Here is a 16862-nt window from a genome sequence, read left to right as displayed (position 1 = left end):
TGTACCCATAATTACGTGTTGTTTGTAAAATACTTTGAAAATACAACAAGTTACATAAATGCTACATCTTACTGAGTGCCATATATTTCTGCATGCATATGGAAGGTGGGTTGAAGAATGTGGGTAGATGTTTGCAGGGAAAGAGTAGTTAGAATGGTGAACATTATTACTGAGAGTATTATGGTAGATACAAATATGCCAATAGTAGGAGATATATCAGAATGTCTACTTTTTTTAATTTTTTTTCTCAAAAATGCTCAGTGAACATAAGGGAAACTTCAGAGAAGTTAAAATAAGTAAAAATCGACTTTACCATCCACTACACTCAGAGGGTCCTTTGGATCATCCTGGGAAGCAGACTTATGATTCAGCATCTCAGGGGTTGGCCCCAGCACTCCAGATGCAGGTCTTGGCTGGAACAGCTTCTTCATTTTAAAATCTGCTTTTCCTTTGGCAAAATTTCCATCAAAAGGACTGACTTGCGAAGGGTAGAATCTATCGGCATAAATGTGAGACCCTTTAGTCCTGCTCTGAGAGCTTTTATCATTGCTTTGCGCTGACAAGTTCCGAGTGATGTACGTATGCAGTGCTGCCATCAGAGTTTTTTGGTCAAGCCCCATTTCTGACTCTGGCGAGAACTTGTCTGGCTGAGGCTGGTTGAAGGTCCTTCCAAGGAGATTTTCCGTGTGCTGTTGATGGGATGTTGATGCATGAGCCAAAGGACGTGCTCGCTCTTTGGGTTTTTGCATCATGTAGTACCTGATGGGATCATTATAGACGTAGCTCTAGAGAGAGTAGAAGGTGGAAAAAAGGACCAGGTCATTATTGCTTTGTGATGCTTATTGTTATGCAGGAATCACAGGCATAACCCTTAGTGTTTTACCACCCAGGAAAACAGTAATTAGAATCTGTAATGCATATGTAGATTGCAAACCTCAAACTAGTAAGTTTGCTTTAAAGAGGCACTATGACTTCAGTAAATTTTGTAAAACAGTCTATTAAATTCTTAAAAAGCAAGAGAAAGAGATTAGAGAAAGAATGATACAATTCAAACTTGATGTTAACTATGTACACACTATTTTTATTCAGTCGGAGAAAGAAAATTTAGTAAAGCCACTTTCCCTTTGGTTTTTACGAGACTTGTGAGAATAACTTTTTTTTAAGTTACTTACCAAAAACTAACAAGTCAAATAAAAAATGTCATTTTTTAAAGAACACCAAGAAAAAAACCCAAATCTTTTGTATATATGAAAAACCTTGTTCTATTTGAAATGAAATCTTTTATTTTTTTTCACTAAATTAAATCCCTAATCAATATGTCCTCTGACAGTATAAAGAAATGTAAAACCAGCATTTAAATTGGTTTTTAATTAGTTTATTATTTTCAGGTAAAACAACTCAGCAAATTAAACAAGAATGTAAAAAATGTTTCAATCAAACTAAAACCACATTTTTGTTGAAAAAGTGCTGGGAAAAACGTGGAAAGGAGGGCTGGCATTAGAGTTTTCTATTTTCAGTTCCAGATTTTCAAGGATGCACCACCTGGGAATCTAGCATTGCAAGACAACATTTATTTTTTTTCATTGATCTTTTTGTTGTTGTTGTTGTTGATGAAATTTAGTTTTGAGGACAAATTCTAAATTTCCCTTAAGGACGTTAAGCCTCTATCCAGCACATGAAACAATAAACTCATTAATTAGTATTACATTTACCATAATTTAATCCTAGAGATATTTTTCTTATGATCACAACCTGAACGCAGGACTTTTTGGTTTTGACAAACTGGTTCCACCCTCCTAAATAATTTAAAAAATATTTTTTCTTCACTCCCTGCTAAATACAAATTTGAACAGTTTTACTTATATTCAGAATTATTCCAGTTAGATTCTTTGTTTATAATTCCTTCAGGACATTGCTGAAGTTGCATCCCATACCATATGCGTGTTGAAGAATGAGTCCTGCCTTTCAGCTGTGGTTGCTTGATTAAACTGTCATACAAACTACATTACCATGTGGGAAACTTAGGACAGGGATTATTTCAGCTCTCACTGCTATAAATGATAGTGGATCACTGGTGTCCCTGTGCACTGATAGCATAATGGTTTGGGACAGAAAGAGCTGCAAAATACCTATAGAGTGCAGAGACTATACACCTCAGAGGATAACAATTAGTAGAATTTGGCCAGAAAAATCATTATTTATGTATTTCCTAATGGACTTTGTAAAGGCAAAATAAGTAAGGCTGATGAGCTATTCCAGAGATGAATAAAAACTTTTAGATTTTATCTAGTTCTTTATTTATGGACAATAATTTTGCTCTCCATCTGAACAATTTTACTTCTTCTGATAACAGTCAGCTGATTTTATAATATATATTCATAAATCTTGTTCTCCAAGAGGGTTATCCTCCCCCTGAGAAATGACTGAAGAGGTTCATTCCATGATTCCATATCATGATTTGTAGATTTATGGCTTATGCAACTTTATTACAGAAAAAAAGGCACTTTGGATTTTTTGGCTTGTGATCCATCAATGCAAGGCTTTTGACTTCTGCAGGTGGTCTTTAACATAGAAACGTGTTTTGTTAATGCCAAGAAATTGGGCTAGAGTAAGACAGTGTCAAAGAATATAGAGCTAGAGATCAAGCAGCTTTGCGTATGAAAAATTTTAATGTCCCCTGGGAACTGTATCAAACAACAGCAATGTAGCTCTGGTTCAGTGCACCAGCTGCAGGGTATGCACTGCTCTGATCAACACCAAGAGGGGAGCCAGTTGTCAAAATACAAGTTGAACACTGTTTACATACTTAATAGCAAATCCTAGATGTGAAAAACTACTAGTCGAGTGTATTTATCTCTCAATTTCAACGGGTCTTTGCATGGGGTAATTAACTCTCTAATGATACTTACTCCCTCGAAGGAACTGCAGAGGATGACACAAAGCGGTCCCAGACACACCAAGCCGTTTACAGAGAATTCATATAAACTGCCATTTGCCTTTTCCACCCCTGTAGTCCCTACCTTGCCACCATTTGAAGACCTTCTGGGTACAAGGGAAGGAAGCACAGGGAGCTGGGAAAGGGAGAAACATGATGGGGGGAAAAAGGACATTCCCCATTCAGCCATGGAAAAACACTAAATCAGCTCAATGCAGCTTGTGAACTATACCCTAATTTGGATCTCTGTCCTACATCCAGCTGCCTCTTTTGCCTCTAAAGCTTTACTAATAAATCAAGTCTTAGGGGGAGCAAAACTGCTAGACACTCTCAAACCACTTGTGAAAGATTAGGGTGAGGAGATGTGGGCTGGCTTTTGATGAGCTATTTAACAAGTCCAAATATCGTTTAACATTAAGAGATCCATGATTTCCTGCTCTTGCAGACAACAAGCACATCAAGAAAGAAAACACAACAAAACCACCAAGTGATTGTACACAAATTGGATATAAGTAAGTGCCAGTCCTGGCCTCAGAGCTGCACCTCTATCAAGAAGGAGCTGTCTCTCAGCAGCTTGACAGGTCACACTTTGGGTAGTAAGGGATGAAATATTAAAAGTTTTAATTAAAGTACATCACCGACAGCTCAGCTGTCTTCACAGGGCACTCAGATACCAGCCTATCTGATGTAGCTTAGTCTGACTTAATTAAAGGGATCTCACAGCTGTATGGCAAACCTCAACTTGGAGGAGAAAAAAAATCCCCTTCCTTGCCACCCCCCTCTCAAACAAAACACAGCACAAAAAGCATAAGCGCCAACTGAAATATGCAAGGTGAAATCCAAGTAAAATTGCAGCACAGATAAATACAACCCTAGACTATTGGTTTGTCTAAGTAGCATGGGGGAAAAAAAATATCTATTTTTTACAGAAAAAGGTAGGACAAAAATATGTTATATGTAGTTTAGAATCCAGTGACAATTTACATCTCAAGTTATTAATAACAATTGCAGAGCACTGTGATAATCTTACTTGAAGTGTTTTTGCAATCTAACCTCCTGAACATGGACATTGCTAGTTTGACTTACTTCAAGGTTAACTGGCATCATCCATAGTCAGTGAAAAGAAGAATCTGTAAATTCCCTTGCTGGTGTCTTTGGAGAAGCTGCTAGCATTATGGAGAAACAGAGGAAAACAAGGAGCAGGAAAATTTTAAACAGAAAATGAGTTTCTGCATAGCTTAAACTGGATTTACATGAAGTACTGCTGGTAAGAGAAAAAAAAAAAAGACAAACATTAAATGAAATGTATGGAACTAAGAAAGAATGGCCTAGTTAACATATAGATGGTCTATACTGAATAGGGTTAGAATACAAGTCCCTGTTACTATCAAGGAAAAAAATGTTTTAATAGGTAAGTTATTGTTCAATTTTCTCATGTCACTGCTACATCTTTAAAAAGTACTCTGAATTGCTAAAAAACTCAGTTGAAAAAAAACTTATTTCTCCATCTGCACAGGATTTCCCTCTCTTTCACCACCTTTCAAATAAGCTATCTCAATAATTCACACATTATCAAACCCCCCCCCCCCCCCCCCACTAACCTTTCTGAAGATGGAATTGTTAGGGCAATGTCTCGTATGGTTTAGGTATGTAAGTAACTGACATTTTCTGCATGAAAGTTCACAGAAGGGCACATTAAATTACACTGTGCAGATGCACTGTGCAATCATCTATGGACTACATGTTTTCTTGAAAAAGAAAAAAAAAAAAGAATTAGAAAACAGGGCAACATTACATACATACAACCCAAGGCACAGACAAATGCTGTTCAATTTATCCACTAAGGGGTAGATTGATTTGAATGTTTCACTGAAATGCAGAAAGAATGGAATTAAATTTATGACAAAATACTTCCTTTCTTGAGGATATATTCACTAAATCTTGAAGGCATGTAGAGCTAACAAAAAATCTCTTAGGAATGCCTAAAGAACAAATCTTCCTCCCTCAATTTCATTTAGCTTTTTCTGTTGATGCATTTTCAGATGTTAATTCACATTTGCTACCACCTAAATTTGGTTGGACCAAGATTCCACCTACAATACATAATTTACTGTGCCTATTTGAGATAGCGGCAGTATGTTCTCTGAAATGAGAAAATAAAACCCCAACAAACGCTGGATCCAGGCTCTCCCTCATCAATCGTGGGATAAAATAAAAGTTTCCAAAGGCTACCAAAAAATGAAACGATCTCATACTTTAACTTGTGTGGAGCGAAAGAAGCTTAGCTTTTTCTACCAGAAGCAGTGTAGATACTCTGCGACCCACACACACTTGCCTCATGTAAACTCACTACATGGGAAAGACGTGGACTCATGTGAACCCCTAACTAAACAGGAGCACAAGTGCCACCACCTGCTCGCTAGATCACAGTGTGGGCTGTGAATCTGTACACATCAATCTACCTTTACTTTGAGAGAAATCCAGCCAACAGTGAAACCTGAGAGCCAAATGGATGTCATGGACTACGGTGCAAAAGTCCCCGGGGTGGAGGTAAGCAGTACAGCTGTGTCCTTAGAGCATCACAGCTAAAGTAGCCAGTCCCATGCTAACAAAGCCTTAATTCTTTCAGCTGATGAGCTGCTGTTCCCATACAGTGCTGCGCTGTCAGGAGGGTATCTTAGCAGCCTTCCAGCTAGGTTCAAGCAAGCTGAAAGGGGGAACTTTGCTTTGCAAGCCTCTGTGTGCTACAGATACGATGTTACGCACTCTGCACCAAATTCAGTGTTAGGTTTGTCTGAAAATAATAGGTAAAGCCAATGAAAGAGTTCAATTTTCTGAGCAATAGTGGAGCAAAAGCCTTTCTACCAGCTGAGAATGACCTTTTCACTTTCTATAGATAATGATATTATACCATGCAAGAAATCACTGCATGAGAACCAAGAACTTGGAAGACTAACTCAGCATCCAGAAACTGGTTTAAGAGGCCAGACCAGTGCCTCCTGCATGATGGAAAAGCATCAGGCCATGGTCTTTTGACAGATTCACAGGCTTAAGGCAACAGACATTATTACAGTAATCTCATCTGATCTATTATTTCACTAATAATTTTCTGTAACTATCTCCTATTTTCTTTCTGAGAACTACAATGGCTTTGAAACCATTTAAGAACTACATCAGAGAAGTAAAGATGGCAAAGATTGTTAATTAACAGTAGTTTGCAGTGTCAAAAGCTTGATCAAGCAAAAGGGGTCCTCTGAGTTTCCTTTGATCAAAACTAGTGATGACTTTGCTTCCTAATTCTGGTTGTGAAACTGCACTGTAACAGGATCGTCTGGGGTCTGACTGTGTACCATTCAATAATCCACACCGCTGTAATTTCAGTTGACAGAGATTTGATTGTGAGCAGCATATTCTATGACTCTTAAACAAAACAACCCTCCAAAACAAAAGAAAAAAGAGAGAGGATAAATACATTGGCTTCTTTCATGTATAAGTTACTATTTAAGAAATTAACTTTTAAGTCTCAGATGTTCTCAGCTGTTCTTGATCTCCTTTGGGATGACCTTAGCTGCATGCCTACCTTTCAACCTTCTCCAACAGGCTCTGCTGCATGAATAATTTTTATCGTTAGTTGTCATTTCTTGTACTGCTGAGGAACTCGCTAGCCTTAGGCTTCATAACTGACTGCTGGTTGTTCTCTCTGTTTCTGGCAAATCTCCATCCTAGGGGTTAAAACAAAGTTTCCTTTGCTGTAGGAGGAGTGCTGGATGATTTTTCCTTGGCATTCACCATTAGCTCATCATAAACAAAAAATGTTAGTTTTACACATTGGGTTACATGGTAACCTAGCTTACCTCCACACATAAAGGATAAGATATGCGGAGAGAAAAATGACGGGTGGATGAACCCCAATAACCTGATCTGTGCCAAGGGACCCCTGCCCCAGCTCCTCCCCAGGCCATCACAGCGAGCCATCAGCCATGATGTCCAGGAGCGCCACCCACCAGAAGGGGCAATGGGAGAAGCTCTGTGGATCACCCTGCAGATTTAAGGGGTTACTGCCTGCAGGGGTGTGGGACTCCTTACGGGATGCCGGGAAGACCACCTTGGGATTGTACTAGGCATGTTACGGGATGTTTAGAGAAAGGACCAGAGAGGGAGGAGCCAGGTGGATTGGGGAGCAGCTCTGGTAAAACAGCAGGAAAACAGAGTAAAAGAGAACAGCGGCACACAAGCAGGCTGCCCACTGTACTTGTCCGACCATGCCTTGTGTTTGCTCACCGCAGTCTGTCCTGTCTTCTCAGTAAACTCCATTTCTAACTAGTCTTCCCGGTGAGAAGCTCTACTCCGTGTGCGGGTGTGTGTATGGTGGTCTGAGTGCCAACAACCGGAGTCGGACCGTGGGTCCTGTGGTGCCTAATGGCAGCACCTGCTCCACCTGGCTCCTGGTTAGACGTGGGGACACAGACCTGAGGCAGCTTTGCTTCTGTCAGGCTGCTGCGTTGAGAAGGTCCCTAACATTACAAGTAGGAACCAAAAAGTGACAGTCAGCCCCCAGCGGATGGTAGAAATTGTGCAGCATGGCGATCAGGGCCGATAGATCTACCAGGGTATATCAGCTTCCCTTGTCTGGGAACAGTTTGCTCATATGTCAATAAGTCTGTTACTTAAGGTTTCAGTGAATGATGTTTAAACACATTTTCTGTAGGCATATGCTGGTATATTGAGCTAACTCATTATCTAAAGATGATTTACATAGAAACATGAAGATCTTCATCTGCCAAAAGTTGAGCACATTAGCACCAATTCAAGATGTTTGTAACTCTAACATATGAATCCAAAGAATACTTTATACCCAAAGAAATGCAAATGAAGAGAGATCTACAGGATCCATGTCTCCAGCATTGCTTTGCAACCCCATTGAAAGCAACCAACTATTTGCTGGACAGCTGCTGGAGGTAAGGTGAGGTTCCTCCCCCCCCCGCCCTCCCCAAACAAAATTTGTTGTTGCACCATCCTGAAATGTGTACACCAGCACACTCACACAGAGGTTAGATACAATAAGTTTATATTTTCACGAGCTCTACCCTCTCATTTGATGAGCATGATCTAAAAATAAATACTGAATACACTTTAAAATTTGTACCAGCTCATCATCTTCTGCTTACTGAGCCCAGTGTACTGAAGTGCCATGAGTAAATACTTGCAAGACAACCAGCAAGCTTGCAGGAGAAAGGACAGAAACAAAAGCTCCAAACACATGGCATTTGGCAAAAAAAAAAAAGAGTAGATTTTGAAGGGGTGGAGAGGGATCTGCAAAAGAAGCAAATCTTATTGTCCAGTCAGCATTTGAGATTTTAAAACTATCAATCTATGTTTCATCTATGAATTACTAGAAATTAACTGCCCTTTTAAATAAGCCTCCAGACTTGACACACATCCTTTATAATTTCATTTCTATAACACTTGTATCTTCAAATCGCTGTAAAATAATTAATCTTTACAAGATAGCTCTGTGATAAGAGAAATTATGATTTCTATGCTAGATGTGGAAATTCTGTCACTACATCATACATAAAATGAGAGGTTGTAGGTAAAGGTAGGTGTTAGGTCTAAGACTTGAAGAGTACGATACTGGCACTAGAATCTTCACTTGCCAAATTACTAATTAAAAAATTAAATCACAGGTCATATTAGATCACCAGACTGCATATTTATGCCACAAACAACCTGATTGTAGTTTTAATAGGCTTTGTAGCCATAATTCTGTTAGATCTTCAAATGTATGGGTACCAGTCCACCCAGAAAAAAATTGTTGTCTACACCAGATTCATGCAGCATGACCAACAGGACAGAATTCACCATGTCTTATTTTATGTACTTAAATTAGAACGGATGGATCACAACTTGAAAATTCCTTTTTTCCTTCCACTGATCATGAAATGAGTTTAGGTTGACTTGAACCAATACAAACACCTATATTTGGTCCAATTAATTCTACTCTAGTGCTTATGGAGTTTTGCTTGTTTGTTGAGATTTGGGGTTGTTTTGGTTTGGTTTTGTGAAGTTTTTAAGAGGACTTTAATATTTCTATTTTACTGAAAAGAGCCATGGAGGGGAGAATGATCCAAAAGATGAAATACCTTCCTGGGATTTGAGGCTTAACTTTTAGTCTACACTCTACCGAAAAATTATTGCATGACCTCAGAAAAGCTATCTAATCTGTCTGTGACGTAGGGGTATTAGGTCCTCCCTACTTTGTAATGGCACCAGGTAAATAAATACATCAATGCTTGTGGCACGTTCAGATATTACTCTAAAGGTTGTTGTATAGATATACCAATAGACGGGCAGTTCTGTAGCTTCAGGGAGAGACTCCTTTATCAATTATTCCCTATATTTTTATGAAAGTGTTTATGCACAGAGTGAATTACATTTTTCTTACTTATACATAATCCCACATATATGAAACACTAAATTTATATTTATATAAGCAGAGTTTAAATGTATACATTGCAGAAAGGTTTTTGGCTTCTCAGCAGTCAGCCATCAAATCAATTTCTGATGATCTTCATTCAGTACTGTATTTTAATCAGTGTTAGATAAATAAGGGTCCCACTATTTTGAATTAAAGCTCCAGATTAAAATGAGCAATGACTGTGTAATTTCTTACTAGTTAATCACTAGTAATTATTATTTGCAGATAAGTTCAGAGTACATCTTTGAGTACTCGTGCACTCAGATTTTCTAAAATAAATAATAATCCTTTTTAATAATTATCACACATCCTAGTTCTTTCAGGAGATCGATTACAAAGCATCAAACAACTGATTTTCAATCCAGCAAATATATGAGTACTCTTCCCTGAATGTGAAAGGGAAAAATAGGTGGAAGGTTGCCTCTTGTACCGAGGACTAAAATCTAAGCTTTACCAAATGCCTTGTCTAACCTTCTTACCCTTCTAGATTCCAGCAAACTGACTCCACCACAACAGTTTCTATTTGCACTTCTCCCCTTTCAGCACCCCTGTACTGCTGGTCTAACAACCAGCCATACCTCTCTGCCACTAACCCATCTCTTTATCTGTTTCTTTTTCCCTTCACGATTCTGCAGACACCTTTAACTTTATTAGTGACTTCTTTGATGTAAAGATTCTGGTTCCTTTGCTTTAAAATTTATGAGAATACCTAAGATTTGAAGATTTCTGCAATGACAATATTTATACATAAACTCTGCCTTGAAAATGCATGTAAGTAAGTAAACCCAAAGAAACAGAAACAGCAGAAAACGGATGAAACACCCTGAGGACACTGAGACAATTTTCTCTTTTTCCCTATACTACCTACTAGGGGCTGAATGGCACACCAGCCTGAGGAAGACCGTAGCAGCAGGCAGGAGCCGTGTCTGAAGACCTCAGAGGCCAAGTCAGGGGAAGGAATATGAGCAATTACCCGAATCTTCTAGCCATAACCCCCAAACCCTACAACAGAGACCCCTGCAACAAGGAGCGCAGCACCAGCACAAGGGAGCGGGGGAACTGCCTTATTCCTACAGCCTGCCAGAGGGTCTCCTGACGGAGCACCCAGCCCCGGAGTGGAGGTGGGAGATGAGAAGAGTGAGGAAGAGATGCCCGGCCATGGGGTGTGCTGGACGTGACCGCTGTGTGCTACAGCTGCTGTGTCTGAAATGAGCCCAGTGCAGCGCTGTGTTACCAAAGCAGTGCGCTTTGGGCAGCCTGAGGCATTAACAAATTCACAAGTCGGGCTACCGGAAGGCAAGAGGATATGTCGACAATGATCGCTAGTTCAAGAAAAAAGCGAGCAATTCCAGCTAAAAAAAATGATAGCTAGTTCAAGGAAAAAACAAGCAGTTCTGGGTGAGTTATTTTTATTTCCTTCTGATTTGGAGGTTTTTAAGTACATTTGGATCACATTTCAAACCTTTCCTCTTTCTGTGATGACTAAAAAATTGTTCTCGGTCAGACAAAAGCAGTATAATTGAAATCTTCTGTAACTATTCAACTGCAGGCATTTGGACTTTAAAAAACTATCATGCAAGATCATCCCTCACTGCCCTGGCTACCGGCTGGTGAAAAGTAGACAACAGGAGTATTTGTTTCTACACCGATCATTTTTGCTGCCTCTCTTTTTTGCTTTGTTGTCACAGCCGCTGTGGACGTAGCTATTTTTTTCTTTTTCCACCTCCTTTATTTAAAGATTTCCTCGAGGCTTCCCCCATGCCCCTGCTATGCAAACGCTCACACAGAGCTCACCAGCAGGGCTGCCACCAGGAGCAAAGCAAGCAAGCTCTCCTTTTACAGCCGACTAGCTTTAGTCGTTATCAGCCAGGTGCCATCCCTTCGAACGCAGCAAAACTCTCTTTCTCAGTTTCTGGGGGAATGTCAACAGTGTAGTGGTTTTTTCTGGGTTTTGGCTTTGGTTTTTTTTCTGTGAGAGGGGTTTGTGCTAGCTGGAGGGGAGAAGAGCAGGGGAATTCTCACGTGATGTGAAACCTCTGTATTTCTTGCCTCAGTAAATAAGATAAACCAAGCTTTCTCAACATGTGTATGTGCCTGGCTATATGTTATTTTGCATACTAAGTCCAGGTTTGCTAGAAGGGAATCACAAAGACTGTTAATGCAGCATTTTGTGAATGGTAAAACCTTCATTAAGCCCACACAGGGGAATAAAAAACAGACGCAAAAACCCACTAGCTAATGCTTGAGTAACAAATGCCACCAAGTGCCCATTTTCTTAGCAACTCTTTTCAGCTGAAGTGAAATGTTCTTTACAACTGTAATCCTCAGGAAACACACCCACCAAATCTTCTGATTTACCGCTATTTATCCACTGGCAGAGTCATTATCAGCTGGCTAAATTACAGCCTGCAGCAGATGCTGCCTAAATACTGAAAAAAATTCTAAGTTAGTGATGAACTTCAAGTGCTTCAAAAAATTACTCAAAGAAGCTATTGCAATAAATGGTAGACATTATAGGAATTCTGGTCCATCACATGATTTAAGTTTAATAGCCTTATTTCGGTCACTGTTGTGTCAAGCGCCAACCTGGCAGTTGTTTAACAAGGGAAAAGAGTTATCTGGCTTACGTTTTGCTGTATCTTATTTTACAACTTTATGCATAAGTGTATGTGTGCTGTCTACTTGGTAATGTTGAAGCTCTGTGTTTTATTCTGATAATACATGCGGAAGATAGTGGCAAAACTAAAGACCAAAAGTTCCTAAAACAGTTTGATTAAAAATATTTATGTTAACTTACTAAATAACACTCTTGGAGTGTAACAAATATTTTAAAGCCTCTTTTGTCTTTTTTTTCTTCCTTTTTTTTACTCTTGGCCAGAGTCCTCTGATGAAAGTTTTGGAACAAATCAGAATCCGCTCAGGAAGTCTGCCTAGAAGCACTAAATTTCTGTAAGATTCAGCTATACTTCATAGCAGGTAAGTTATCAAAGCAACCAGAGCAGTGTTACATCTCTTACTCCCCGACAGCAAGAATGAAGTGACAGAGGTAAATATATACTTGAAGGAGAATTATTTTTAAGAAGGGCAAAGGCCCCAAAGCTGCAAATCTAAGTTTAAGTAGGGTAAAGTACCTCTGTCTTATCCTTATTTTTAATCAGAAAAGTGCAAGCAAATTTAAAAGATAAGATCTTGGTGCAATTACTTAATGTAGGTTCATAATTTATCAATATATGAAATACAAAAATAAGGTACCAAGATTTTGTTGAAGCATGCAATTAAAGTGCATGAGAGCCATTTTCAATTTCAAGTGGTATGACCATATCAAAATCAGCTCTTGCAGTTACTTTCCTTCCTACTCTTTTCAAATCATTAAATTTTATGGTTTTTTCTGCTTTCTAGAGTAGCAAAAATCCTGGTTTCTCTTTTATTTGAATGTTATTCCATTACTAACCCAATGAATCAGGGTACAAATACAGTGCGTCCCTCTTCTTTCTTTTTAAAGACTAGAATTTCCATTTGATTTGCAGAGGATAGAGCCGCGTCTCCAGGATAATTTAAAATTCATGATTGATTATTAATTTTAAAGATAATTTTCCTTTTTTTTTTAAAATTTTAAATTATAGGTAACACATCTGACTCAATGTCTGTTGTTTTAAAATGCTCCTTAGTAAACAGAAGTGTACAGTTTGCTCCTGTACGTGCTTCATTTCCAGATTTTCTCCTCTTTATCCCACTCCCCCAGGCTTCAGAATACCCATCTCCATGACAACACTCGATAAGGTTGGTGGGTGGTGTTATCACAGCAGGCTTCCCCACAGAAGGTCTCAGCCATATGGATTATTTATGAACTTGCATGACAGCACCAGACCCACTGAAATATTCCTTGAGCAACTTTTCTTGTCTCTGAAAGCCAGTGATTCAAAGCAGGGCATCCTCACTGTAGTAGAGTGTGGAGGAAAAGTACCACGAAGGTGGTCACTCATCCATCCCCAGAGCTGCCTTGCTGCTGCCTGCAAGTTTCTCTTACCCCAAATGAACACCTAATGACATACGCCATAAATCATAAGTGTTATATATACCAATCAGTGAAATTGGAAACTTGCGGCTTCTGACAAGAATAATAACATTTCAGTTATACCATGACTAAATAGCTGATACAACTGATACTGTTGGGAGTTGCTGTTGCAGATGCACTGCAGTAGTTCTGTGTATCTGTTAGTTCTGGGAAAAAACTAGCAGTTTGGCTTTGACCCTATATTTTCTTTACCTGACTTGTTTTGTACTAAAAATATATTTTTTTATACTTTATACTGATTTTTTATACTAAAACCTGAGTATATTTTTTAGCTAAGGTTGTTGCACTTACTCTGTATTCATGCAAATAGCGCGTACCCATTTTTTTTAAAGGATCACTATAATAACAGCCTATTTCTTTAAAATAATAGAGTGCTTTGGATTAACACATTTTTTGAGCAAAAGATATACAGCTATAAGGGCCTTTCATACGCAACCCTTTCATCCAATCATTTTTACAAATTTATCAAGCTCAATCTTAGAGTGAGAGAGATTTTCTCTAGGAAAGAAAAAAATTGGTTTAGTCCTCAAATAGGCATTTGTGTAGTTTTTTAACATAGCCAATACTCAGGATGTAATGGCTGTGATGTATCTTCCTAGCTACCTGTATATTTATAATGTATACATATGAACCTTAATTGGTCACAATAGGCTTCCTTTGAAGTAGGAAATGTTGAGGCACAATTTGTCATATCCATTATTCAAATTTGCTCAAAGACTATATTAATTGTACTTTAAGCACCATAAACACCAGCAAGAATTCACAGGGTAGTTCAGCCAGCTTTTTGAAGAGGAGCAGTTCAGATGCTGTACGAAGGGTTTCAGATCAGCCAGTGAAGATATCGCCTCTATCCCACTCTTCCTCCTTCCTCACATACAATGGATCCCTAATTAAGGTAAAATGCTCCAGAGTAGAAGAGCTCTATCCTTTACAACACTGAAGTTCGCTCAGCTCATTTGGAGAGAACTTGGTTGGTGCAGTTATGATAATCAATTGGAGGAGGCAGTAAGAAACAATGTCTGGTCTTGAGACAGAAGGGAAAATTGAAAAATAAGGAGAATTCAGAGAAGAAGGAAGCCAAAAATCACAGAATGTAGGAACCACGTTAAAAATACTACCTTGACAGAAGCTTTGTCATTCGTCTTCCTTGGATACAAATTTGTAGCTGCAGACTGGGAGAGAATACGGAGATATTTAAGATATTGCTGAAGAGACTTGGCCAAGTTCACATCATTTTCCAGATCGTAATTTCTTTCATTATCTGCATTCTGTCCCAAAGTCCTGCACAGAAAAAGCAAGGAAAAGCAAGTTACCAGCCTCTACAACATACAAAGCGCCCAACTAAAAAGGCACTGCAAACCACTGAAGTTAGTTCCATACATAACAAAAAAGTCACTCGAAAGCTTAGCAACCACAAAAGTATAGAAAAATTCAATGTTTCAGCAAAAGCAGTCAAAAAATCTCGCACTATTAACAATTTATTGCATGAATCAAAGTTAATGATCCAACAGTAAATCAAATAAAATGCCTACATCAAGGCAAAGCCATATTCGAAAGAAAAGAAAATGCTTGTAAAAAGAAAATATGCATGATTAAATCGCACCCAAAAGAAATATGAGATAGTTCTAAGATTTAAAAAAATTGCTGGATGGTGATGAGTTTCAACATCAATTTGGCCCTGCACCAATTTACAGAATGCAGTGAGACTACTGGATGTGCAGAACTAACTGAGCAAGTCAGCCTCAGCAAAAGACTTGAAAAGGGAATAATGAGATGGAACAAGTATCTCTTCTGATCTTCTCATGTGCCTGGGATTCACAGAATAGCAGTGTTTCCTGACTGGTTTAGACAGATCTTGGTGACGTTTGCAAAGAAAAGCTAAAAATGCGATTAAACAACAGCAATGTAGGGGTGTTTATAGGGGACTCGGAGCGCTGTGAGCAATGAATCTGAATTATTACTGGCTCTCCTCATCTATCTCGGCAACGTGTCAATGATGATGATAATTTAAATGTCAACACCAGTAGCTATTTCATTCCTTGTGCAAGAAAGCAGAGACAGGGTTCCCGGTCTGCTTCCTTCCCTATCAGTGACACATTCTTTTGAGGGAAATCACCTTTTTGGTGTCACCATTTCCTACCCACAGGCCCACACACTTGTTCGGTGAAGAACAATTCCAGGTGGAAGAGCTTTCCAGCTCAGGGAGATCATCATTCGGCTTTCAACATCTCTGTGCCCCTGTAAGCAAGATTTTATTCTACTAGCCCACGTCACGGTGCTTATGTAGGAGCACAGCTCGGGAGGCTACCATTATGGAATTTCCTGAATCTTGGGTTTAATTACTTTATGCACAAAGTAACAGACGTCCTTCCATGCTCACAGTTGTATCAAATGCATGTCCCGACTAATTTAATACCAATAAATGTAATTAATAATCTAATTTACTGTGGTGGCATTGCAATCAATAGCGCTCACAGCGTTGCTCACTTTGAAGTACCAGAAAAATCCTCCACCTCTCCCCAGTGTAAAACAACCAGCTCTCCGTCAGGCACACAAACTCTAGGAAAACAAAGGTTTACTGCCCAGAGCACTATAGCGATCTTCATGCGATTCACCACGAGTCTTGCTTCCTCCTCATGCTGTTCGTATTTTTCTCTTATTCCAGAGCTGTAAAATCTGCCTTATGATGGAGGGTGGACATCCAGGTAATATTATCCACCTCCTTTTCCACCTTAAGCCAGACTAAAAACGGTTCTGCAGTTTTAGAAAGAGCTGGGCAGTAGGCTTTCTGCTTCAATAGAGATGAACTAATCCAAAGAGGCTCTCATCACAGAAGGTATCCCAGTTTCAAACACTCATCTTTCATTCATCAATTAATTCCAATACCTATCTTCTCCTTTCTTCGCTAACTTTGAAAAGAAAGGGAAAATGCAAGTACCAGACCAAATTCTGCCCCAAGGATTTCTGCTGGAGCTAATGGGAACTGAATGCACAGATAAAAGACAGTATTTAGGTTAGCTTTTCAAGCCATTATTTACAGTATATAATCCCTCATACTGGTGATAGAAGCAAAATCTGGGGTCTAAGATTTCCTGTTTTTCTTATGGAGACAGTAATTGCGCTCAAATTGTGTGTAAATTTCACATTAGATGTAGTATTTTATGCTACAAACTTTGAAACCATTAAATTGTAGAAGTCTGACAAAGCATTACAACTTCAATAAATCCTATGCATACACTGAAAGATTTTTTAAAATTTCTGTAGTTCACCAGTGTATCACTGTTGTTCACCCTGTTAACACAGAAAGTAAAGTACATTAAATGAGCTATTATTGCAACTGAATTAAAATATTTCTTTCAAATTTGACAAAGTGA

At 38.9% G+C, this 16862-nt stretch overlaps 1 protein-coding gene across 1 annotated transcript in view; it reads right to left on the bottom strand.

The window, feature by feature from the left end:
- The window catches only part of PTPRN2 (protein tyrosine phosphatase receptor type N2), a 665205-nt gene that overhangs the window by 412272 nt on the left and 236071 nt on the right, over positions 1-16862 (bottom strand). Inside the window, exons 5-6 of the mRNA XM_049798257.1 lie at positions 14607-14769; positions 314-785 (exon numbers count right to left, since the gene is read on the bottom strand). Of these exons, the coding sequence (XP_049654214.1) occupies positions 314-785; positions 14607-14769 (635 nt within the window). The remainder of the gene's footprint in view (positions 1-313; positions 786-14606; positions 14770-16862) is intronic.

This window comes from Accipiter gentilis, chromosome 4 (assembly GCF_929443795.1).
Source record: "Accipiter gentilis chromosome 4, bAccGen1.1, whole genome shotgun sequence".
Taxonomy (NCBI): Eukaryota; Metazoa; Chordata; class Aves; order Accipitriformes; family Accipitridae; genus Astur; species Astur gentilis.
This window is presented reverse-complemented; position numbering and strand designations above follow the sequence as displayed.